The 23,713-nt window shown below is 68.3% G+C and overlaps 4 protein-coding genes across 4 annotated transcripts; 1 reads left to right on the forward strand and 3 right to left on the reverse strand.

Annotated features, from left to right (window-relative positions):
- Nucleotides 1-4,601: 4,601 nt before the first annotated feature.
- On the reverse strand, nucleotides 4,602-6,279 carry LOC104576313 (inhibin beta C chain-like). Its single transcript, XM_088522791.1, has 2 exons — nucleotides 5,979-6,279; nucleotides 4,602-5,369 (listed from the first exon to the last, which is right to left on the reverse strand). Exons 1-2 carry the CDS (start codon nucleotides 6,277-6,279, stop codon nucleotides 4,609-4,611), a joined length of 1,062 nt encoding a protein of 353 aa, XP_088378917.1. The 3' UTR covers nucleotides 4,602-4,608.
- Nucleotides 6,280-12,438: 6,159 nt separating this feature from the next.
- On the reverse strand, nucleotides 12,439-14,388 carry LOC148595013 (inhibin beta C chain-like). Its single transcript, XM_088522798.1, has 2 exons — nucleotides 14,079-14,388; nucleotides 12,439-13,184 (listed from the first exon to the last, which is right to left on the reverse strand). Exons 1-2 carry the CDS (start codon nucleotides 14,386-14,388, stop codon nucleotides 12,442-12,444), a joined length of 1,053 nt encoding a protein of 350 aa, XP_088378924.1. The 3' UTR covers nucleotides 12,439-12,441.
- A 1,821-nt stretch (nucleotides 14,389-16,209) lies between these two features.
- LOC148595014 (transmembrane protein 198-like) lies at nucleotides 16,210-18,889 on the forward strand. The gene is made up of 4 exons (XM_088522800.1): nucleotides 16,210-16,315; nucleotides 17,035-17,610; nucleotides 18,180-18,313; nucleotides 18,782-18,889. Exons 1-4 carry the CDS (start codon nucleotides 16,210-16,212, stop codon nucleotides 18,887-18,889), a joined length of 924 nt encoding a protein of 307 aa, XP_088378926.1.
- Nucleotides 18,890-19,883: 994 nt separating this feature from the next.
- PYM1 (PYM1 exon junction complex associated factor) lies at nucleotides 19,884-21,052 on the reverse strand. The gene is made up of 3 exons (XM_088522801.1): nucleotides 21,002-21,052; nucleotides 20,732-20,825; nucleotides 19,884-20,352 (listed from the first exon to the last, which is right to left on the reverse strand). Exons 1-3 carry the CDS (start codon nucleotides 21,030-21,032, stop codon nucleotides 19,884-19,886), a joined length of 594 nt encoding a protein of 197 aa, XP_088378927.1. The 5' UTR covers nucleotides 21,033-21,052.
- Between the last annotated feature and the right edge of the window lie 2,661 nt (nucleotides 21,053-23,713).

Genomic DNA, 23,713 nt, shown 5'->3' on the forward strand with positions numbered 1-23,713 from the left:
GGGTGACACAGGCTCAGTGACACCGTCCAGGGGCCGCTGCGTGGGGACCTGCCCGCCCGGGCAGGGCTGCTCGGGGCTTTGGAGGCGCGACAGAAACCGCCGGGAAACTCCGCGCTCCGCGGGGCCGCACGCGGCTCCCCCCGCGCTCCCCGACGGCGCGGCCCGGACGCCGGGGCCCCCGCGCTCGGCGGGTCGCGCCCCCTGGTGGCCGCGGGGTCGCAGGTCCCTCCACTTCACCCGGGGAAAGGCCACGGGGCACCGGGGGTTCTGGTTCGGGCTCAGCTCCCGGTGGAGGGGCAGATCCCCAAGCCCCTGGCACAGGCCCGGGGAGCTCTGTCCCCTGCCTGCCAACGCGGCCCCCAGCACGGCAGGGCTCACGGCAGCCCCTCGGGAGAGGAGAGCGCTCCTGCAGGATGCCACCTACCCCCCTGCCACACACATGTGCCCAGGTGCCCAGCAATCCTCCTGGCACGGCCCCCATGGGCCTTCTGGGCATCTCCCTGCTCAGCGCAGGGTCTGTGGCTCTGACAGCTTCCTCCCCGCTCTCAAACCGGCCTGGCCGTGTCCCCTCCTGGCTGCACCCATCAGCTCTGCCAGCCGCCCCCATGCAGCCCCAGCCCCTGGGGTGTGGAGCTCCTGTCCCGCACTCAGCTGTTTGCAATCACCCCTAAGTCCTGGTGACACCTGAGAACACTCCCTGGGCACCTGAGAGCATCTTGAGGGCCCTTTTCCCTCACATGCAGCTGGTTGTGCCACCACCACCACATCCGCACACTCCCACCAGGCCAAGCCAAGTCCCACTCGACGTCTGCGTCACAGAACCGACAATTCCCAGATCGCGGCAGCTGCAGCAGCGCGGGGAGCAGACGGCCAAGCCCCCTTCCCCAAAGGGCTTCCCCCAGGCCGGGGTGGATGGGGCAGCCGGCTCCTGTGCCCACCACGGGACCAGCCTGTGCGTGCAGGGAGCCAGGTCCTATTGCGCAGGGAGGGGACGCGGGTCAAGGACAAGGCCCGCACAGCAGAGGGAGGCAGGAAGAGCGCCAGTGCCTAAGCGAAAGCTGGAAATGGGGCCTGGGAACTCCAGGAACTGGCGGGGGGGAAGCGAAGAGGGAAATGAATTTCTCACCTGGGCAGCCCTTCTTTGCCCTGTTTCACTGTTTGCTTTTCACACCGAAGGTCAGTCCCCATCGTACCGGTGGGTTGCCACAGTGACCAAATGCAGGGGAAGGGCCAGGCCGGCCCGAGGTGCAAGCAGCTATTTCAGGGAAAGTGGCCTTTGCCCACCCGCTCCTGGCCAGAACGTGACAGCGTGCGCTGGTGCCAGCAATGGGGGAGACACTGATGCTGAAGTGCCCCCGAGACCCACTCATGCCCCTGGGACCCAGTTCCCCTCTGCCCCTGCCCCAGCTCCTCTTGCACAAGGCAAAGCAAGGGGCTTTCCCCAGGGGACGCTGAGGAGCTAAGAGCCTGCTCAGAGGAACGCTGCGTGCGCTCGCCCGGGCGGGTAAAGCCGTTTTCTCCCGGCCCTGGTGCTGTTCCGAGCTGCAGCCAGCCCTGTCCTGCTGCCTGCTCCAGCGCAAGCCTGGAAGGTCTCGCAGAGAAGGTGAAAGACGGAGGTGAATCGGGCCACACTCGAGCCTCTTAGCGGGATTACCCGAGCCGCAGCGCTCTGCCTTCCCCGGCATCAGCCTGACCCCCTGTGCCCTACCTGTCGCCGCACGCTCGGCCCGGAGCGCCACGGAGCAGCTTTCCCGTGCGGCCCAAGCCCTGGGAAATGCCCTCTGCTGACCAGAGGGCCCCTCCAGAGAAGGGCACAACATGTGAACTGCAGGATGAGTTCAGGTCACCTCAACCTGTCTGCAAAAGTTTCTTGCCTCAGTTTCCCTTCCACCATCCTGGCCTGGAAGCACCTGCTTCTCCTGCTGGTCACAGCAGCAGGAGCCAGTGAGGGACAAACGGGGGTGTCCGTGTTCATCACGGAGGTCCTGCACGGCCTCCTCTATCCCTGGTGTGAAGGGGGAACCACTGGCTGGGCCCCCAGGGAGTCCCTGAGCTGCTGCAGTGGGTCCAGCCCCACAGCACCAGCCCCAAGGTGAGGGCCGCAGGTGAGAGCGTTTCCTGCACGCAAGTTTTGTAACACACATAAGCAGCTCAGCACAGATTTACTCCTGAGCCAAGTGTGACCCTGGCCAAGCTGCCAGGAAAGGTCCCCGCCAGCGCTGGGCTCTGCATGGGCCAGCCCTGCCCTGCTCCTCCCCTGCCTTGTGAGTCCCCCAGGGGACACACGGAGCCACCCAGAGCAGGTCCTGGGCTTGGAGCCCCCCGGGTGGGAGCAGCCCCGGGCAGCCCCTACTCCCTGGGGCTCCACCAGCCCCGCTGCAGCCTCCCACCCCCAAGGCTAATCTTGGCCTTCAGTTTAAGAAAGTTAAAGCAGCTCAAAGCAGGGCCAGATGATCCTGCAGATTAAGGATTAAGCAGTCCCCCCAGGCTGCGCTGCTCCGGGCTGGTGGGTCAGTGTGTCAGTGTGCCAGTGAGTCAGCGCGCCAGGCACACACCTGCGCACAGCCCCCTCCCCACGGCCACTGCCACAGCAAAGCGCTGGCCGGGGAAAAGAGGAGGCATCGGGCGTCTTCGCAGAACGTCCCCCGTGCCGGTCACGCTGGCTAGAACAGCCAGGACAGGGACAGAGCTCAGGTGCTGCGGCTTTTTTCGCGCACGACCCCCATGTGCTCATGTGAGCTGCACGCTGCCTCCCTTGGCACCTATAGCAGCACATAGACACCCCGTGGGGGCTATAGACACCCACAGGGGCCCCTGCAGGAGATCCCAGACGTGTTGGGGCTGCAGGAGGTCCCGGAAGGCCAGAGCATCCCGCAGGTGCAGCCAGTTTCTCCTGCTGGCAGAGCTATTTTTGGGCACGGGGCTGTGGTTGCCCCCTCGGCCAGCGGGGCCTGCAGCCAGCTGGGGAAAGCTGCCCTTTGCCCAGGGCGCCGCGTGGGGCCAAGCTGCGAGCGGGGCTGCTCCCAGATAAAGCGGCGCTAAGCTGAGCTTTGAGCGAGTATTTGCACAACCAGGCCCTGTGCTGGCCGTGCGGGATCCTGGAGGGATGAGCAGATGGCATCACCCTGTGCCCCTCTGTAAATGCACCCCCAGCATCAGGCTCTGGGGCTGGGCCGGGAGGTGAAGGGTGCCCGGGAGCAGGGGGGTTTGCAGCAGGGTCGCAGGATCCAGGCACTGGCCATGGCTTATCGCTTGGGGCCAACATTCCCAGAGCGGGGCCGCTTGGAGCTCCCCTCGGGGCTCAGCCACGTGGCCAACAGCCCCTTCAGGCCAGGAACCGGCTCCTTCGATGCTCATGCCCTATCCCCATACCAGGCTCACATGGGCAAGAGGCCCCTGCACAGCTCTGCTCACCCAGAGCTTTGAGGGGTACACGGCTGGGGAACCCCAGCAAGCCTGGCAGATGCATCCCCAGCACAGCGGTGCTGCCACAGGCCCCACAGCCCCTGTTTCTGCTCTACCTCCAGAACCTTCTGGCCACGTAGGACCATTTTCCCACTTCTTCATGCAGGCGGTGCCAGAAGAAAGCAGTCAGAGCCTAGATGTCGTGTTTCCACCCATTTACTGGGGAAGCTGCACCAAAGTATTAAAATAAGTTAAAAGCACAGTCCCTGTGGGCGCACTGCATTCACCAGTACCAGGAAAGCAAAGGCAGAGTGGGATCTTCCATAGAAAGATGGGCAGACAGGATGGAGCACCAGGGAGTCCAAACAGCTGCAGAAACCTCCACAAAAAATAGTAGCAGTTGCAAAAGAAAAGTTGCAAATAAAAGTGCACCTTTAGTATAGTCTAAGGCAAAGTCCGACTCCAGCCTCCCATGAGGAGGCACTGGGCTGGAAGACCCCCAAGGGGTGCAGGAAAGGTACACAAATCCCCGGGAATGAAAGGGGACACAGGAAGAAACCTGGTCAGGAAGCAACACCTTTGTGTCCTTCTGGGATCCGGGACTGGGTCTAGTCACTGCATTTCAGGGGTTCCCGACAGTCTCCCCTCTTCTCACCTTTCAGATCTGGTATTTGTGCCTCAGTCCGACCATCCTCTACTATAGCCCACATTTGGTGCAAGATTTATTGCAGAAGAGAAGCAGGTCTGCTCTTTGCTGCCCCATTTTCCTGCTTGGAGAAAACCCACCCTTTTCTCCACCCCACTGCACTCTGCTCTGCTCTCAGGCTGCCACCAGACACCCTGAACATGAGCAGGACAGGTCCCTCCTTACTCCAGTCCACGCACAGAGGGAGGGCATCTCCCAGAAGTGTGGGTCAGTTCCACACGCCAGGAACGCTGCATCAGGGCGGAGATGTCCCGACCACCAACTGCCCCCAGCTCAGACCCAGGCGGTGCAAGGTGGCCTTGCTCTGGCCCACGTGTCCCCACAGCTCCCAGCTCCGAGATGATGCCCAAGTCCCCTTCACCCCCCGCCACCCCCAAGCTGCCCACACGGGTCTGTCGCACCACAATCCAACTCAAGGGAGAAGCTTCCCCTGATCCCAAGTGCCCAGAAAGCCAGTCCTGGGGAAGGCAGGAGGTCCCAACACTGCTCCCCCATCTCTAGCTACAGCCACAGGCATCAACAATCATGTCAGGGATGTCAGTCTTGACAATGTTGCTGTTGCGGTCGAAGTAGAGGACCGAGAGCGGACGGCGCCGCGTGGGCACGCAGCAGGAGTGCCCCGATGCCTGGATGTTGTTGGCTTTGACGAGGTTGAAGACGGCTGTATGGAAGGAAGAGGCCATCCCAGGGCTGCCCGCCACATGCAGAGGGCACTGGCCCACACAGTAGTTTATCTGGTAGCCCTCAGGCTTAATGATCCAATCGTTCCAGCCGATGTCTCGGAAGTCCACGTAATAGTCCTTGCGGCAGCAGAGGTTCGAGTTCTGGCTGCAGCGGAGGCTGCGCTTGGCTACATGGTGTCCCGGCTCCTGCACCTTTGCCTCAGCCACGAGGAACGGCTGGTGGGACCGACTAGCGTTGATCACGGCCAGGCTATGGCCCCTGCCCACAAGGCTTTCCAGTTCCAGCTGCAGGGTCCTGTTGTCTCCCTCAAAGAAGCTCTGCAGGGCAGGCATGAGGGAGAAGGTCCACCAGCCGCTGCCCTTGGCGCTCAGTCGCCTCTTGCTCAGCAGCGTGCGATTGCCCCTGGCCAAGCTGCCTTCCCCACCAGCAAGAAAGACACTCAGGGTGAGGTTGGCTGCCAGGTCTCGGGGAACTCGAAGGTAGAGCCAGAGCTGGGCCTGCAGGATGTGAATGTCCTGGTCCTGCATTCCGCTGAACTGGAAGCGCAGCCTGGTGCCAGAGGGTGACATGGGCTCTAAGGAAGGAGAGGGAAAATGAGGCAAACGCCGCAGGGGACTGCACTGGCACCTGCACACAGGGGTGTCCCCTCCTGCTGCTTCCCAGGACAGACCCAGCTCCCCCCATCCTTCCCATCTGCCTCCCCAGGGCTGCTGTTCCCCTCTGCCTGAGGGAAGGGGCAACAAATGGGGCAGGGGGGGCTGCTCTCAACTGGCCCATTGCCTGCTCTGTACAGGAGGCTGCAAGTGGCTACCAGGCTTCCAGGGAAACAGCCCATGCAGCCTCCCATCCCACTATGGGGAGCCTGAGGCTCCCCCATTCTTCAGGAATGGGTCAGGAATAGCAACACTCAAAAGCGCAGCAGCGTCATCAACCAATGCAGGACAAGGGCAGGAGGAACCCCTACACACGAGCCCACTTCAGCAGCAGAGCGGGTGCACCATCCAGTGCCTTAATTCCAGACGGAGCGGCTCCCTGCACCCTCGTGCCCTGCGAGGGCAGCCGGTGGAGGGGGCCGCGGCGCTGCCAGCCCGCAGGACCCTTCCCAAGGCGGGTCCCGGCCACCGGGAGCGGAGGGAAACCCGGCGGCGGCGCCGCCCTGCCCGGCCCGGCCGCCCGCGCCCACCTGGCTCCGCGAAGCTGATGATCTCGTAGCCCCGCTCGTCGCGCTCGGGGCCGCGGCGGGGCCCGGCCGCCTGCAGGCGCCGCAGGGCGCGGGCCAGCGCGGCGCGGGGCACGGCGTGCGCGAGCCGCGGCCGCTCGCGGAGCCGCAGCTTGTCCAGCAGCTGCCGCTTGGCCGCCTCCTCCAGCAGCCGCCGCTCCGCGCCCGCCGCGCACGACGGGCACCGCGGCCCCGGCTCCGCCGCCGCGCGCAGCAGCAGCAGCGCCGCCAGCAGCAGCCACGGGCCCGCGCCTCGCGCCGCCATCGGCACCGACGGGCAGGAGCGGGTCGGGACGGGACGGGACGGGAGTGGCGCGGAGCCTCCCGCCCGCTTTGGGCACCTGCGGCCGGGGGCGGGCCCGGCGCCCCCCCGCCATTGGCCGGCTCACCTGCCCGTCCCGTCCCGTCGAGGGCCGGGGCGGGGGATTACCGGGATTAGCCCCCCCCTCCCCGCGGGGGGGCGGGCGGCGCTCTGCCTTCTCGAGGGAGTAACGGGGCGCGCGGGGCCCCGTGCGAGGCCGTGGGGTCCCCACGAGGGACCGCGCAGAGTCCCGAGGTGGCGGCGCCCCGTTCCATCCCAGCCCGTGGGCCCCGCTGTCCCGCGTGGGGGGCGCAAGGGTCCGGCTGGATGCTCCCATCGTGTCCCTAGCCCGGCTGGGCGCAGTTTGACCCCGAGCTCTTCTGTGGGGCCCTAAATCTATAGGGAGCAGGACCTGGGGACAAATCCTGCCCGGCTGGGGGAGGACAGGCGCCAAAGCAGCCTGGGGGAGAATCCGGGCTCCCCTCTTTGCCGTGAGCCTCCTGGCCTGCCCTGCGCCAGCTCCCTCTCTGCCCCATCCCGGTCTGTGAGCCACTTCCCAGCCACTATCGCCCCCCAAGCCGAGTCTAATTTCTCTCACACTGGGACCCAGCAGCAGCTGGGGGAATCTGCTCCCAAAATGCACCTGCAGATCCCTGGGGCCTGTTCACATCTCTGGGCTTTTGTCACCTCTTGCATTTTATGAGCTTGGGGATCTCAGCCTAACCCTTGGCAATGCTTAATCCAGCCCCAGCTCAGGACGGAGCTGGACAGGGCCAGGAAAGGGCCACGGGCTTCTACCCCAGATTAGGATGCACCTTTGCCTATACAGAGGGCTCACTGAGAGGCAATGTCACAGCACCCTGACAAAGTTCCTCAAAGTCTGAGTCCCAGGTACTGTGTTCCCAGCAGGGCACAGCCTGAACACTGAGCAAGGTGCTGTGGAAAACTCCCAAAGGTGGTTGGAGAGGCAGTGGGAGAGCCCAGCGCTCTTGTGCCAGCGCAAGGATCACCGAGTGCAGCAGTCAGCTGGCCCATGGGCCATGTCTCATGCCCGCTGTGCCATGTGGCACTGAATTCAAGGTCTCGACCACACAGAGTTCCTGACTCTGGTCAAGCAGAGGTGACAGGTAAACAGAGTGGGCTGTCTGGGAAAAAGTACCCACTGGGGATGATGCAACCATAATGCAAGGGGCAAAGTCCTCAGCTGGCTGGGCCTGCTGGCAGCTCCCAGAATAGCCCAGGAATGTCAATAGGGAGGAAAGAATGGGCACAACCTGGCCCGGAGCACAGCTCCCACGGGGCCGGTGAGCTCTGGCTGCAGGCAGCACACAGCCAGCGCAGCCTGCGCTGCGGCAGGGCTCTGCATGCAGTGATTCCTCCCACACCCCGGCATGGGAGCAGCGGCGGTGTGTTTGCTCATGCACCTGCATGCACAGGCGGTCAACCAATGCAGGACAACAGCAGGAGGAATCCCAGCCCTGCACATGAGCCCACTTCAGCGGCAGAGCGGGTGCACCACTCATCTTCACATGCAAAACACATGTATGTCAGCAAGAACCACCTGCCCATGTCAGGGTGCGTGTATATACCCAGGAACGTGTGTGCATGTGTCCTCTGCAGCACACACACACTTCTGCAGATGCTCGGTGCTATTCACCTGCTCCGGGCAGGTTAAATTCCCCACAAGGTGGGAGAGCTCCTTCCTTTACCCCGTGGAGCTCCCTGTGTCTGACACTGTTTCCAAGTGCAGGAGGCTGGGGGGATCCTGAGCTGGCACGCGGTCCAGCACCGGCCTGGTGACAGCAGCAAGGAACCGGGGGCCTGTGTGAGTCTCAGTGTGAGTTCCGCCTCTCAGCGACCGTGCAGTACCACGCACACAGGAAAGAGAAACAGGCACATCACCTTGCTGGATTCCTCCTTCCTGCTAGCTCTGAAGAGCCAGGGCTGGGGCACAGCACGACAGGGTTTGGGGCAAAGAGGGAGAATGATGCACTGCTCATCTCTCCTTTCCCAGCTGAGGAGCAACATCTCCCCAAAGGGATTAAACCGGGATCTGCCAGGACTGCTGAGAATCAACCAGCATCACACAGGCCCCCTGTGAGCCCCCAGTTCACCCCCAGCCGAACCCACCTGCCCCCCGTGTCTGGCAGGGATCTAGGCCAGGGGTCAGTGCAGAGCTGTGAGTGGTTCTTGCACCCATTGCGTAACTTGTTGTTGATTAAGCAGTTCCCAGAAAGCAAAGCCCAGGGACCATGCTGACCAAAATACCCCCCGGGTCCCCCTGCGGCCCAGCACTCACTGCACTCATGGCTTTTGGGTCTCCGACCTTGTGTCCGGTGGGGCAGGGGTGGCACCCGGTGACCCAATCCCGCAATGCCGAAGGCCTGGGGTAGGCAGGGACCCCTCAAGGATCATTCCCCAGCATCCGCGCGCGGTGCCGGCGCCAGGGCCGGTGCCTGGGTGACTCTGCCCGGCACCGGGCGCTGCTCCCCGCTGCGGGAGCACCGGCCTCCGCCAGGGCGCCGGCTCCGCGGGGGCTTCCCCCGCCGGCCGCTCGTCCCGCGGGCACCGGAGGAGCCGCCGGGGCAGCGCCCGGGCCCGGCGCGGCGGCTCTCGCGGCCCGCGGGCGCCGCTCGGTGGCGCCGGGAGCCCTCGCGCTCCTGCAGCCCCGGGGATCGCCCGGGGCCCCCGGAGCCAGAGGCTGCGGGGGGGAAACTACCTGCGAGAGAGAAATTCGAAATTAGCCCTTTTCCAAGGCAAAACCAGAGGCTTTCAGGAATTCCCACCCCTCCCTAGCGCGCCCGGCCTTGCCAAGAGACACCTGGCACAGCGCGCGCTTGGACCTTTGCTTCGGGGTCTGTTGATACTGGCAAAGGCTCCTTCCAGGAGCTGCCGGCGGCAGCTGCACATCCCCGTCCCCTCCCGGGTTGGAGGAGAGGGGACAGCACCCTCAGAGCTCGCTGTTCCCGCTGCTCCTGATGCAGCCTAAGGCTCGGAGAGGTAACGGATCAACCCCGGATCTACCTGGAGCCTCCTGCCCCCAGCTTGGGCAGTGGGGTGGCTGTGGGAGCTGGGTCTCCCCCCACCAGGTTATGCCCCCATGGAGACATCCTGGGGTCTGAGATGACCTGGAGCCTGAGCAGGGGCCCTGGGAGAAGGTTGATGTCGTGGCACAGGGAGAAGGGACCATGCAAGGACCATGGAGGGATGGTGCCCACTGGGACACTGCACCAGCTCACGGCACTCTGCTGCTTTCAGCCTTCCTGGGCCTGTTTAGCCTGGAGAAGAGAAGGTTGAGAGGGGATCTGAGCAATATGTTCAAATACCTGAGGGGAGAACGTGAAGAGGACGGGGTCAAACTCTTCTCAGTGGTGGCCAATGACAGGACAAGGAGCAATGGGTATAAATTAAAACACAGGAAGTTTAATCTCCATAGGAGGAAGAACTTCTTTCCTGTGAGGGTGACAGAGCATTGGAACAGATGGCCCAGAGAGGCTGTGGAATCTCCTTGCTTGGAGATCTTCAAAACCTACCTGGATTCCCCCCTGTGCCCCATGCTCTTGGTGTCCCTGCTTGAGCGGGGGGTTGGACTAGACGATCTCTAGAGGTTCCTTCCAACCTCAACCATTCTGGGACTCTCCCAGGAGGATCTGGCTTCGTGCTCTTTGCTCACACTCGCATCAAGGCAGCTTCAGTGGAGCAGGAACCCCTGTCACCAGGGAGGGGACGGGGCAGATGTCCCTGGCTCCCCCCTGCCCCTGGGCACCCCCGTCCCCACCTCTGCGGCTCCCCAGGCCAGGCTGGACCCGCTGCCGCGGGGGTCCCTGCCCCTTTCTCTGCATGGAAAGGGGGCTATGGGCTAGATCCCCACGTCCTGCTTCTTGCTGCAGGTGTCAGGCACAGAGAGAGTTTGTGGTGTGGGGCCCTGGATCCTGCTGCTCTGGGGTACCCATCACTTGAAGGCACTTGAGGAAACGTGTTTTCCAATGCTGGGTAAATCCCCAGCACCGTGTGCCTTGCCCTGTCCCAACGTCCCTGTAAAAGGGAAGGGGTTGAGCACGTCTGTGCCAGGAGCAGCACCAGGAGCGGTACCAGAAGCTGCTGCAGCAGCCGCTTGTGGCCCCGGCTGTGCTGAGAGGCTCCGTGAACTGGAAGACAAGAGTGGAGCTGGACCACGGGTGCTGAGGACAGGCTTCCAAACAGGGACCCTCATCGAGTGCCAGCGGCTTCTGCTGCCCCTCCGCCCCGCTTTCTACCCCTGCCTGCTGCAGCCTCGAAAGCTGCACCCTGTCCCAGGAGAACTGTTTGTCGAATAAACACAGACAGTGAAAAAGAGGCATTGGAAAAGAAGGGGGAAAAATAAACAAAAAATAAACACCAAATTCTCTTTGGGCTTGCGCAAGCGGCCTTGGGTCCCAGACAGTATTGATCCCCAAGTCCTGCACCCTGTGCGTGCAGCTCCCGGGCCCATGGGAGTCGTTTTGGACCGAGCCCTGCAGGCAGCAGCGCAGGGAGGTGCCGGCGGGCTCTGCGTGGGCCCCATGCAGCACAGTCTGACACTGTCCACTCTTGAACCTTCCCAAGGGGGTGCAGCTTCCCTGGAGCAACATCCCCCCATTCCCGCTCCCGCAGGAGCCCCACGACCAGCCCCACTGATTGATCCCTCTGGTCCTCACGAGGGACACGCGTGAAGCGGTGGAGAAACCCCGGTGCAGGGTTACATAACGGGGCTGATGTGTCCGCGCTGCCCTTTGTCCCCAGCTCTCACGGCACGACCACGTCCCGCTTTGCCAGGTTGGAAGCAGCGGGGACAGGGGCCGTGGCTCCGCTCCTGGCCCCGGGACAGGGATGTGCTGGCAGCTCCGCAGCGAGGGAGCCGCTGTGGGATTGCGGGAAGGGCAGGTGCCGTGGGCGCTGCGGCTTTGCTGGTCTTGCCCGGCAGTCACTGTCCGCTGTAGAAGGGAAAGGAGCTGCTTTGTTTGGTCCTGAAATGGGACGAAAATGGCCACGTGCCAGTGGTTTTGGTGGAATGGGAAATCTAGCCTAGCCAAGGAATGGAAACTTCCCCAGGGAATCACCACATCCCACAGCCAAGGTCTCCCCCATGGGTCCTGACTGCCTCTCCAGGGAAGGCAGGGAAGTGGCAGGATGGCAGCAGCGTGGGGCTGACCAGTCTGCAGCCATCGATGGGTGCCCGGCCCTTCCGACTGGGTTTTACACCAAGACGTGGCTAGAAGAGGACTGAGCACGGAGACAAACCTCCTACATCCCCCCCATAGCCCTGTCTGTGATCCGGCTCCTGCGTCTCCTCCTGCAGCATCCGTGTTCCCAGGTGCTTGTGCAGGTGCCAGGGACAGTCCCCTAAAAGGCTCCCTGCCCAGGGCAGAGGGACAGGACAGCCGTCCCCAGACTGTGCTGCGGTCTGTCCGGCACCTTGAGCTTTGGGGATGGGGAGAGAACGTGCTAGTAACAGGGCACGCACATCTGCACGCACATCTGCACGCACTGAGCCTGGACTCGTTTATTGAACAGCAGGGGATGCTTGGAGAGGGAGGCACTGCGCCCGCCATGGTGATGAATTCCACCTTCCTCATCCTCTTCAGCCTCGAGTCCGGTTGGAGGGGGGCCCCGGGGCTGCTTCTCTCTGCGCTGACCTTGGCAGCCCCTGCCGTGTTCTGGGTTCGTGTCTCCCCGCCGGCCGGGGCTGGGACACGTTCCCCGAGAAGCGCATGTTCCCACCGCAGCACCAAGGGCTGCGCCGTGGCCTTGGCCGTGGGACCAGCACCGGGGAGGGCAGAGGTTGCTCTAAACCAGCTCTGTGTTTTTCGCAGAGTCCTGCGGGCAGAAGGGGTTCATTTCAAACAGGAGCAGCTCTCGGGCTCCTGTTTGGAGCAGAGAGGAACCCCTGGGCAGATACGAAGAGGGAAAGGAGCTGTGTAGGTCAGGGAGGAGAGGGCTTGCAGGTTCGTCATCACCCTGATGCTTCAAGCTTCAGAAGCAAAAACACCACGGCAGGATCCCCATCCTCCAGCCGCTCTCCAGGTCCTCCACGGCTGGAGAGGAGCTGGGGAAGAAGGAAACCCGGCTCAGCACCGGTCTCACCCTCCTGCCTTCCCTGCTGGCAGGTTAGGTGCAGCCACAGGCATCCACAATCATGTCAGGGATGTCGGTCTTGACGATGTTGCTGTCCCTGTCGTAGTAGAGCAGGGAGAGCGGGCGGCGCTGCGTGGGCACGCAGCAGGAGTCCACGGCAGCGTCCGCGTTGCCGGCTTTGATGAGGTTGAGGACGGCCGTGTGGAAGGAGGCCGCGAGCCCGGGGATACCGGCCATGTGCAGAGGGCAGAGCCCGGCGCAGTAGTTCATGTGATACCCCTCCGGCTGGATGATCCAGTCCTCCCAGCCAATCTCCTTGAAGTCCACAAAGAATTCCTTGCGGCAGCACATCCGGGAGTCTCCGGCACAGTCGATGCCGCGACGCTGGACCCGGTGGGGTGCCCTGTCCCGAGCCTGGACTGCCACAAACGGCCAGTGGGAATCGCCCTGACCAGCCAGGATGGGAGACACCAAGTCCTCTGCTGTCTCCAGCTCCACCGTGAACCTCTGTCCCCCTTGGCTGGAGAGGCTCCGCACGGCCGGTCCCACGTCCAGCGAGGCCCAGCCTGGCCCCTGCACCTCCAGCCGAGCCTGGCTGACCACGGTGCGGTTGGGCCCCGGCGGCTCCGGCTGCCGCAGCGTCACGGTGACCCGGTGCGCGCCGGGGCCCGGGGACGCCCAGAAGAGGTGCAGAGTGGCCTGCAGGATCTCGACGCTTCCGCCCAGCTCCGGGGCCAAGCGGAAATGCAGGAGAATTCTACCCGGAGCGGAGGATCCTGCAGACAGAGCAGGGAGCAGCGTCAGGAGGGAGCGGGGAGGACCCCCCGGCTGGGGGCTCAGAGCAGGAGACGGGTCCAAACCAGGGAGCAGGACACGGGGCCCTGGGGAGGTCTCTGCCCTCGGCTTCCCTGCACCACAGCTGCCTTTCTTCGCTCTACCATAAAGCTCAGTCCCAGGCTTAACTCTAGCAACCTGCTCAGATCCACCTTCTCTAACCTAGTATCATCCTGCTCAGAAAAGCTACTGGAAGGTTTCAGGGCTGCTTATCTGGCTGCATAAACCGGCCCTGGATTTAAGGCAATCGTGCTGATTTACACCACCAGGACCCACCCCGGATTTCCATGTGCCCCTGGACAGAGTGGTTGAGAAAGCTGCATTTGCCTGGGAGAAGTGGTGGAAACAGGACCCTGTTTTTCTAGTGACACTTGCAAAGACCCTTTAGCGGATGTTGGGAAGCCCTCTCCTCCCAGGAACGCAGCTGGTTTTGGGGCTGTAAAGAGGCCGCTCACCGTTTTGGGTAGGAAGAGGGGACACGTCCCCGTTTCAGGGAGTGATTGGGCTTTGGGGACAGGAACAGGACTGGGCTTTGGGGACACAACTTCACATCCTGGAAGCTGAGCCCGGCCGTAAAACCACGGTCAAATCAACACGGCAGGAGCAGACGGAGCACAGGGAAAACGCGCCCACCCAAGGGAGCTCAACGGGGCTCCCGCACCGGCCCCAGCGCCGCGGATCCCGATCCCATCCCCGCAGATCCCGATCCCATCCCCGCGGATCCCAACCTGGAAAGCAGAGAGGGGCAGGGGCAGCCACCGGGGATGCTCCCGCGCGCCCGCCTCGCCAAGCGCCCGCGGCCGCGGTCCCGCGGTCCCACGGCGCCGTGCACAGACCTGACTCGGCGAAGCTGAGCACCTGGTAGCGCTGGGCGCCCGGGGGCAGCGCCGGGGCGGCGGGCGGCGCGCGGGGGGCACCGGCCCTGCTCAGCGCCGCCAGCAGAGCCCCCCGGGCCGGCGGCCGCGCCGCGCGGGGAGGCTCCCGCAAGCCGAGCTCGGAGAGGATGTTGCGCTTGGCCAGCGCCAGCAGCGCGTCCCGCCGCGCGCCGGGCGCCAGCGCGGCCGGGCCGCAGGCCGGGCAGCCGCGGCCCCCGGGCACCGCGGCGCCCAGCAGGCCCAGGAGCAGCAGAGCCGCCGCGGGCGCCATCCCCAGCGCACGGGCAGGGTCCGGGGTGCCCTGGAAGCGGCCGCGGCGGGACGGGACGGGACGGGACGGGACGGAGCGGGCGGCGGGGCGGGCGGCGGGGCGGCGCAGGAGCCGCGCGGCGGGGCTGGCTGTCCCCCTGCCACCACAAATATTGGCTGATGGCAGCGGCGATAAGCGCCGCGGCTGCCGGAGCTGCCCACGCGCGCGGCCCGTGGGCGCAGCGGGGACGGAGGGGACGCGGTCGGGGTGCCCCATGGAGCCGCTCTGGGGACCCCCCCGCCTGGGAGAGGGGGCAGCTTGGAGGCCACGTGTGGGGCCCACCGGGAGATGGGGGGTCCCCCCTCAGGGCAACGTGTGACATCCCCAAGAGATGGGGGGTCCTTGTGAGGCCCCCCAGGAGCAGGAGGGATCCCTGGGCCCCGTGGGGGCACCGGGGGTCCCGGGGTGTGTTTGGGAGAACAGGTTTTTGTGCGGCCTCCCGGGGCCTCCGTGCTCATCGGGCTGAACTTCCGCCCAAATTCTGTCACATTAAAACAAGATATTCAGTATACGAAATAGACTGAAATGCCTTAATGACTCATGCTTACGGCTCTAATGATGAATCCCGCCATTTCGCCATTCCTGCCTAAAGCACAAGAACTGCGTGTTTTGTGATCTGAGTAAAGGAAAAAAGTGAAGGAGAAAGAGTCCCAGAACTCACAAATACACATATGTATAAAAGGGGGGAAAAAGCTACCGAATAACCTCTGTATTTTCTGCCTCAGATAAGGATTCAGCTCCAGGCCTCTTCAGGTGCTTTCTTTGCATCCCCCTGCCCAGCCCCACAGTCTTCTCTTGTCCCACAGGCGGATCCTGCCCCATAACGGGTCCTGCGCAGCCCCACAGCTCTGCCGGGGCCGCGCACGCTGCCCCATAGCGGGTCCTGCCCCCGCTGCCGTGTCCTGCCCCATAGCGGGTCCTGCCGCCACAGTCTGGACCCTTGTCCCTGCCCCACACCAAGTCCCGGTTCCAGCCCCGCCGGGGCCGCGATCCCGGCCCCACATCCCGGTCCCGGCCCCCGCGGGGCCCCGCGCTGGCCCCGGGCCGGCCCCGTCTCCCGGGCCGGGCTCGGCGGAGGCGGCGCCCGGAGCGGCGAGTCCCGGAGCGGGGCCGGGAGCGGCGCACGGAGCCCGGCCCGGGACCCGGCGCCCCCGGCCCCGCTCCCCGGAGCTCCCGCAGCGGCAGCCGCTGAGATCCGGCCCCGGCAGCGCCCGGTGCCCCCGCCCGGAACCTCCCGGCAGCTCCCGACGGCTGCCGGTTCCTCCCACCTCCCCCCGCCCCCGCAGCTCCCGGCGCTTCCAGGACTTCATCCCGGTCCTCCCGGTCCGTGTCCGCCCCGCTCGGGGCCGCCCCCTGCCCGGGCGCCCGCGCTCTCCCGTGACCCGAGCTGTGTCCGGTCTCAGGTGGCCGCGTCCGGCCCCGCTGGAGCGCGGGGATCCCGGGGGAGCCGGGACGGGAGCCGCAGCCCTGGGGCCGCGAGGCGGGGGCTGCAGCGGGCCGGGGGGCAGAGGCCGCCCCACAGCTGCCCCACGGCTGCCCCATGGCCCCCACTCTGGGCATCGCGCCCGGCCGCGTCCGTGCGTCCCGGCCCCGCGCTCCGGCAGCTGCCAGATGTTGGGGAGGGCGGGGGGCTGCCTCCCTCCAGCTGTTCGGGGGGGGCGGGATTACTCATAGTTTCCAGCGCGGGGCCGGGCCCCCGACGTGGCCGCTCGCGCCGCCCGCTCCCCGTCCCGCTCCCGCAGGCGCCGCGATGGCCGCGGGGCGCTGAGCGCGGCCCCCGCCATGGAGCCCGCGCGCTGCGGCCCCCGCCTGCCGCCCCGCTACGAGCCCGGCCCCGCCGCCCTCTGCGCCCTCGGCTGCCTCCTCGGCGTCGTCTACAGCTGCTTCGGTGGGCGCTGGGGACGGGGACGCGACGGGGACGGGGACGCAACGGGGACAGGGATGCGCTGGGGACGGGGACGTGCTGGGGACAGGGACGCAACGCGGACGGGGACGTGACGGGGATGGGGACACGCTGGGGATGGGGACGCGCTGGGGATGGGGACGCGCTGGGACGGGGACACAATGGGGACGGGGACGTGACGGGGATGGGGACACAACAGGGACGGAGACGCGCTGGGGACGGGGACGCAATGGGGACGGGGACGTGCTGGAGACAGGGCCGGTGTCGGGATGGGGACACACAGCGCAGGGGAGGCCCTGGGGGGCACAGTGAGGGGCGCGCAGTGGGGAAGGCCGTGGGGCACGGGAGGTGGCTGGAGGGCAGGGCTGGGGTGCGCCACGGGGCACAGCTATGGGGCACAGCCATGGGGCGTGCTGTGGGGCACAGCCATGGGGCATGCTGTGGGGAAGGCCATGGAGAATGCCATGGGGCACAGCAAAGTGTGTGCCGAGGATGCACCGTGGGGCACGGCAAGGTGCACAGCTATGGGGCACAGCCGAGGACGTGTCTGGGGCGCTGCACGGGGAACGCCACGAGGATCGTCCTGGCACATGGGGCAGGGCACAGCAAGGGGCTCCTCGTGGGTCACACCATGGGGCACAGCGACGTGCACCCCATGGCAGAGGCTGCCCCCCCGACACCCCTCCCGCTGCCACCGCCACCAGGGTACCGCTGCTTCAAGGCCGTCATGTTCCTCTCGGGGCTGCTCCTGGGCTCGGGCGTCATCTTCGCGCTGTGCTACCAGGAGCGGGTGCTGGAGACGCAGCTGAGCGCGGAGGCGAGCGCGGGCATCGCGCTGGGCATCGGCGCGCTCTGCGGGCTGCTCACCGCGCTGCTGCGCAGCGTGGGGCTCTTCGCCATGGGGCTGCAGCTGGGGCTGCTGCTGGCGGCGGCGGCGCTGGCGGCGGCCGAGCCGCTGGTGCGGCCGCGCAGCGCGTGGGTGCCGGCGGGCGGCGCGCTGGCGCTGGCGCTGCTCTGCGCGCTGCTGGCGCTGCGCTGGCCCAAGGCGCTCACGGTGCTGGCCACGGCCGTGCTGGGCGCCGCCGCGCTCGTGGCCTGCGCCGACTACGCGCTCGAGGCGCTGGCGCTCGTGCTGCACGTGTGCGAGCGGCTGCGCCGGGCGCCGCCGCGGCCGCTCTGCTGGCCCGCGTGGGCCCTGCTGGCCGCCTGGCCCGCGCTCAGCGTCCTCGGCGTCCTGCTCCAGTGGAAGGTCACGGCCGGCGGCTTCTCCCACAGCGACAGTGAGCGCGGCCGGCCGGACGCCGGGGCCCTCCCGGCCGCGCGGGGGGAGGAACGGGGTGGAGGGGGCACGGGGAGCGGGACGGGACAGGGATGGGGTGGGAATGGGGACTACGGCGGCCAGGGGAAGGGAGACGGGATGGGGATGGGGTGGAAAAGGGGATGAGGTGGCCACGGGGACCAGGAGGGGACAGGAATGGGAAAGGGGTGGCAGGATGGGGCAGCGATGGGGACAGGGACGGAGATGGGCATGGGGACCAGGACAGGGGCTCGATGTCGTACGATGGTGATGGAGATGGGGACAACAACGGGCACGAGGATGGCGATGGCCACAGAAGGAGGTGGTGGCAGGGCCAGTGCTGGGACAGGGTCGGCCATGGGGACAGGGCTGAGCTGGGGACGGGGCTGGCCATGGGGACAGGGCTGGCCATGGGGACAGGGCTGAGCTGGGGACGGGGCTGGCGCTGGGGACAGGGTCGGCCATGGGGACAGGGTTGGCGCTGCGACAGGGCCGGCCGCGCGGATGGCAGCGGGGACGGCACCCGGCCGGGCTCTGAGCGGGTCCCCGCAGCGGCCCCGGGCCGGCGGCAGCGGCGGCTCCGGCTGCTCCGTGGGCGGCAGCGCGAGGCCGAGCGGGGCCCGGTGCTGCCGGGGGGCTCCTGGCGCCGCAAGGCCCCGCACGGCGCGGGGGACGTCCTGGCACCGGTGAGTGCTGCGGCGGGGGGGGGGACACGTGGGATGGCTGGGGGGGGACATGTGGGACAGCGGGGGGGGGACTCGTGGGGTGACGGGGACGCATGGGGACACGGTGGGGGACATGCAGGGTGGGGGGACATGTGGGGTGGCAGAGGGACACGGGGGGCAGCAGTAGGACGCATGGGGCGGCAGGGGGACACGCAGCGGCTGTGGGGGACGTGTGGGGTGGCAGGGGGGGACACGTGGGACAGCGGAGGGGGACTCGTGGGGTGACGGGGGATGTGTGGGGACAGGGTGGGGGACATGTGGGGCGGCAGGGGGACACAGGGGGCAGGAGAGGGACACGTGGGACGGCAGGAGGGACATTCGGGGCGGCGGAGGGCACATGTGGGGCAGGGACACACGGGGCGGCAGGGGGCACATGTGGGGCAGGGACACACGCAGCGGCCACCGGCCCCGCTCACGCGCGCCCCGCAGAGCCTCCTCCGCAGCGCGCGGCAGCGGCAGCAGGACCGCGGCGCCTCCACGGGCCCCCAGCCCCACGGCGGCTCCGCGCCGCCCCCCGCCGCCCCACAGCTGCCCTAGGGGCCCGGACCGGCCCCCGGAACCCGCCGGGCCTGTTTCTTTAAATAGTCAAATTAGCTGCTGCAGGCCCCGCCTCCTGGGGCGGGGCTAACGGGGGCGGGGTCAAAGGGGGCGGGGCTGCAGACCCTCTATGGGGCAGGCAGCCCCATTGCTGCCCCCAGCCCCATTGCCAGCCCCACGGCCGGGGGTCCAGCCCAGGCCCCCCAGACACTTTATTTTTGTACCCAGGGGCTGCCCCCACCCTGTACCGGGCTGTGACATTAAAGAGCATCACGGAAACGGCCGCCGTGACTGGGGGGGACACGTCCCGCGCCCGCGATTCCCATCCCTGGGATCGGCCGCGATTCCCATCCCGGGGTCGGCCGCGATTCCTGCCCCGGGATCAGCTGCGATTCCCATCCCCGGGATCGGCCGCGATTCCCGCCCCCTGGAACAACGGGAGAGGCAGCGGCGGGAGCCCCCGTGCCCAGGGAGGCACCAGCCCCATCCCTGTCCCTGTCCCCAGGCCTTGGGGACCGGACACGGCCGCAACGTTCCCATGCCAGGGCCGGCTCCGACGCCAGGGCCGTCGTGGGAAGGCAGCGCCCGGACGCCTGGGCCCCTTCCCAGCCCTTCCTCGGTTTCCCTGCGGCCCCGGCTCCCCTCGCAGTCTCCGGGATGGGATTCAGGGCAGGGGGGCCTGGCTGCGTTCCGAGCGGCCGCCGCCGCCAGCCCGTTCCCACGGATCCGAGCGGGAATGCGGGACCGAGGCCACGGCCGGGGGCCGGCGGCACGAGCCGAGCGCCCGGTCGCTGCTGCAATTTTATTATTGCCTCGATTTTAAAAAGGAAGGGAGCGACACAGAGCACGCGGGGCAGGGGACGGGGCGGGAGGAGCCGCCGCCGGCGCCCGCCCCCCCGGGGGACATTAAAAACCGCAGAGGTCTCCGAGAGGCGCCGAGTTCCCAACAGCGACAGCCGGGAAGGACCGTCCGGGGCGCGGGCGGCGGCGCCGCTCACGGGTCGCGCTCCAGCGCGCGCAGCTCCTCCTGCAGCGCTGTCCTGCGGCCCAGCTTCTCCAGCTGCTCCCGCGTGGGCTGCTTGATGTCGCCGGCGTCCAGGCGCTGCTGCAGCTCCTCCACCTGCCGCAGCTTCTTGCGCAGGTTCTTGATCCTCCGCGAGCGCTCGGCGGCGGCGGGGGCGTCCCCGGCGGCGCCGCAGGCCGGCGGCGGCGCGGCCGCCTCCCCCGGCGGCTCCTTGTCCCCGGCGCCGCCGGACAGGGAGCTCCGCTCCAGCGCCTGGATGAGTCCGTCCGCCTCGAGCTCGCCCTTCTCCTGCTGCTGCTTGCGCTTCTCCTTGCGCTTCAAGTTCCTTTTGGCGGCCTTGGAGAGCGCGGCGTCGGCGCCGTCGGCGCGCGCCGCGGGGCTCAGCCCGGGCGGCAGCTCCGGTTTGCTCTTGAAGAACTTCACGTACTTGTTCTCGTACCTGCGGGGAGCGCCGGCCGTGAGGCCGCGGGGACCCCCGGCGCCGCCGCCGCCCCCCGCCCCGCTCCGGAGCCGTCCCCGGGGTCCGTCCTGCCGCGGCGCCCATACATACCCGTCAGGCCCCGCTTAGGGGGCAAGGGGGCCGGGACGGGCCGGACCTGGAAAGAGACCGAGACCTCGAGACGGAACCGGCCCCGCGCGCACGGAGGGGGGCGGGAGGCTCCGGCTCGGAGCACCCGGGAGGGACCCCGGCCCCGCGCACAGTCGGACGGGGCGGAGGGACAGGCGGCCGCCGCCTGACGACAGCCCCGCTCCCGGCGTCGCCGCGGCAACGGGGCAGCCCGCGCCGCCGCTTCCAGCGGGGCCCCGGCCGCACTTACACGGGCACCTCCTCCTGCGGGACGTAGCCCTCCTTGACCCGCCGCTGCTTGCGCCAGGTGCCGTCGGGCCGCTGCGTGGACGCGATGTACTTCCCTGCGGGGAGAGCGGCGTCGCCAGCGGCCCCGGCCCGGGGACCCGCGCGGGGGGACGGCCCCGTGGGGAGGAGCGGGGACCCGCAGAGCGCCCGGGGCAGCCCCACGGCGGGGCCGCTGCCCCCCGGGCCCTGCCCCACGGCGGGCGGCGGCTCCGCCGGGCCGGGCCGCACTCACCGGTCTCGTCAGTCACATAGGGAGTCGCCATCTTGCGAACGCGACACACTTCCGCCCGCCGTTCCCCGCCTACCCGGAAGCGGCGGCGCGCCGGAGCAGGAGGCGCCGCGGAGGGCGCCGCCATTTTGTTCTTAAAGCGGCAGCGCGCGCCGCGCGGGAAGGGGCGCTCCCAGCGTGCCCCGCGGCGCCTGCGCGGGGGAGGGCGCGGTCGCCATGGCGACGCCGGGGCCTGGTCGGGCCCGGTGAGACCCGCGGGACCCGCCGGGACCCGCCGCCCTTCCCGCCCGTCCCGACCCGCTCCGGGCGCAGCGCGGGGCCCCGGGAGCGGCCCGGAGCACGTGGGGATGGAGCACGCGGGGCTCCCAGCGAGGCCATGAGTGCACAGGGCTCCGAGCACCCGGGATGGGGAACAGAGGAGTGGAGAACACAGGGATGGGGAACACAGGGAAGGGGCGCTCAGGGATGGAGCTCTCAGGGATGGAGCCCCCAGGGATGGAGCTCTAGGGGAAGGGGCGCTCGGGGATGGAGAACACAGGGATGGGGAACACAGGGATGGAGAACACAGGTCTCCAAGCACCCGGGATAACGCGCTCAGGGATGGAGCCCCCAGGGATGGAGCCCCCAGGGATGGAGCCCCCAGGGAAGGGGCGCTCAGGGAAGGGGCTCCCAGGGACGGGGCGCTCGGGGATGGAGCCCCCAGGGATGGAGCTCCCAGGGGCTCTAGGGGAAGGGGCGTTCGGGGATGGAGAACACAGGGATGGGGAACACAGGGGTGGAGAACACAGGTCTCCAAGCACCCGGGATAACGCGCTCAGGGATGGAGAACACAGGGACGGGGCGCTCGGGGCTGGAGCCCCCAGGGATGGAGCCCTCAGGGATGGAGCCCCCAGGGATGGAGCCCTCAGGGATGGAGCCCCCAGGGATGGAGCCCCCAGGGATGGAGCCCTCGGGGATGGAGCCCTCGGGGATGGAGCCCTCGGGGATGGAGCCCCCAGGGATGGAGCCTCCACGGACGGGGCACTCGGGGATGGAGCTCCCAGGGACGGGGCGCTCGCGGACGGAGCCCCCCGCAGCTCGCAGGGCCGCGCGGCCCGGGCGCGGCGCCCTCCCCGCGGCACGTGCGCCCGGTGCCGCCCCCGCGGCCGGGCCGTGATGTCAGAGGGCCGGGCCGGGCCGGGCCGGGCGGCGCCGGGCGAGCGCGGGCTGCGTCGGGCCGAACCGAACCGAACCGAACCGCCCCCCCCGGAGCGCAGCGAGCGGCGCGGGGCCCCGGTAGGTGCCGGCGGCGGCGGCGGCGGCGGGGGGCGGCCGCGGCCTCCCCGCTCCCCGCCCGCCCCGCGGGAAGCGGCGCCGGGAGCCCCGACGGGGCGGCCGCGGCTGCCGCCGCGCGGGGGCGCCGGGGGGCTCCGGGCGGCCCGGCCGGGAAGGAGCCGCTGCCCGCGGGGACAGAGGGACCGGGCCGGGAGACGGAGCTTCCCGGGGCTCCCGGTGCCGCCGGGAATCCCGTGGCCGAACGGGCATCCCGCTCCCACGGGCATCCCGCTCCCACGGGCATCCCGCTCCCACCCGGATCCCGCTCCCACGGTGCATCCCGCTTCCGCCAGGCATCCTGTGCCCGCCGGGCATCCCATTCCCGCCGGGATCCCGTGGCCAAACTGGCGCTGCGGGGCCTTGCCCGGAAGAGGAAGCGAGAGGCTCCCGGGGGAGCCGGCGGCACCGGCGGCCGCGCAGGCGTCGATGCCCTTCCCGGCGCGTTCCCGCTGCCGGGAGCGCCCGAGCGGGCCCCGGCGTCCTGCTCCACCGCCGGCTCCGTGCCCGGGAGCCGCCTCGTCCCGTTCCCTGCCGTGGGGCCCTGGCATCCTGCCCCGCCGCCGCGGCCGAGGGACAACGGCACCGGCAGCCGGGGGGTCCCAGCTTGGCCGCCCAATCCCCCCGAAGGGTTAAACCCCGCGGAGCCGCTCGCGCTCCGGTGGGAATATTCACTAAATCAGAGAAGCGCCGGCGGGCTGGGCTGGGTTCCGGGGTGCCCACACGGTGCCCTGGGCGCCACGACACCCCCGGTGCCCGTGACCCTCCCCGTGGGGTCCCGCGTGTCCCCCCGCCTCCCATTCCCTGTTGGGCAGCGGGGCCGGACGCGTGGGATTCGCGTCCGGGACCCGGCGCTCGGGACGAGCGGAGCCGACGCGGCAGCGCCAGGGCCAAAGCTCAGGCTGCGCCCGTGGGCACGGCCAGGCGCCGAGCGGGGACCGTGCGTGACCCTGTGGGGCGAGCGGCTCCCCGGGACGGCGCCGGTGCGCGCGGGGGCGCGCGGATGGACCCGGCTCGGGGGCAGGTAGGGCAGGAAGGGCAGGGACGCGCACGGATGTACCCTGCGCATGGGCAGGTAGGGCAGGTAGGGCAGGACCGCGCGCGGCGCCGACGTGGCAGCGCGCACGGACGTGCCCGTGCGCACGGAGCGCCGGGATCCGACCTCCCGGTGCAGCCGCCGGGCCCGGCCGGGTGCCTGCGCGGCCACCATGGATAAATGATGGCGCCAGCGGGTGGGGAGAACCTGGGGAAACTGAGGCAGCCGCAGGCGCCGCCCCGGCCTCCCCGCGCCGGCGCTGCCGCCGACTCCCTCCCTCGCCGGTGACTCGCGGCCCCGCGCGCTTGGCGGGACACGGCGGCGCCGCTCGCTCGACGCCCCCGCGGCCATGGGGCTGCTCTGCAGCA

This window comes from Tinamus guttatus, unplaced genomic scaffold (assembly GCF_059628265.1).
Source record: "Tinamus guttatus ecotype Peru unplaced genomic scaffold, ASM5962826v1 Tinamus_guttatus_pri_ptg000166l, whole genome shotgun sequence".
NCBI lineage: Eukaryota > Metazoa > Chordata > Aves > Tinamiformes > Tinamidae > Tinamus > Tinamus guttatus.

Coding starts and splice junctions, on each gene's coding strand:
- LOC104576313 (XM_088522791.1), bottom strand. CDS start 6,279: ATGGCGGCGCGAGGCGCGGGCCCGTGGCTGCTGCTGGCGGCGCTGCTG. Junction 5,370..5,978: donor CATCAGCTTCGCGGAGCCAG/GTGGGCGCGGGC, acceptor CTCCTTCCTTAG/AGCCCATGTCACCCTCTGGC.
- LOC148595013 (XM_088522798.1), bottom strand. CDS start 14,388: ATGGCGCCCGCGGCGGCTCTGCTGCTCCTGGGCCTGCTGGGCGCCGCG. Junction 13,185..14,078: donor GCTCAGCTTCGCCGAGTCAG/GTCTGTGCACGG, acceptor CTCTGTCTGCAG/GATCCTCCGCTCCGGGTAGA.
- LOC148595014 (XM_088522800.1), top strand. CDS start 16,210: ATGGAGCCCGCGCGCTGCGGCCCCCGCCTGCCGCCCCGCTACGAGCCC. Junction 17,611..18,179: donor CGGCTTCTCCCACAGCGACA/GTGAGCGCGGCC, acceptor GGGTCCCCGCAG/CGGCCCCGGGCCGGCGGCAG. Junction 18,314..18,781: donor CGGGGGACGTCCTGGCACCG/GTGAGTGCTGCG, acceptor CGCGCCCCGCAG/AGCCTCCTCCGCAGCGCGCG.
- PYM1 (XM_088522801.1), bottom strand. CDS start 21,032: ATGGCGACTCCCTATGTGACTGACGAGACCG. Junction 20,826..21,001: donor CTATGTGACTGACGAGACCG/GTGAGTGCGGCC, acceptor CTCTCCCCGCAG/GGAAGTACATCGCGTCCACG. Junction 20,353..20,731: donor CCGCAGGAGGAGGTGCCCGT/GTAAGTGCGGCC, acceptor CGCTCCCCGCAG/GTACGAGAACAAGTACGTGA.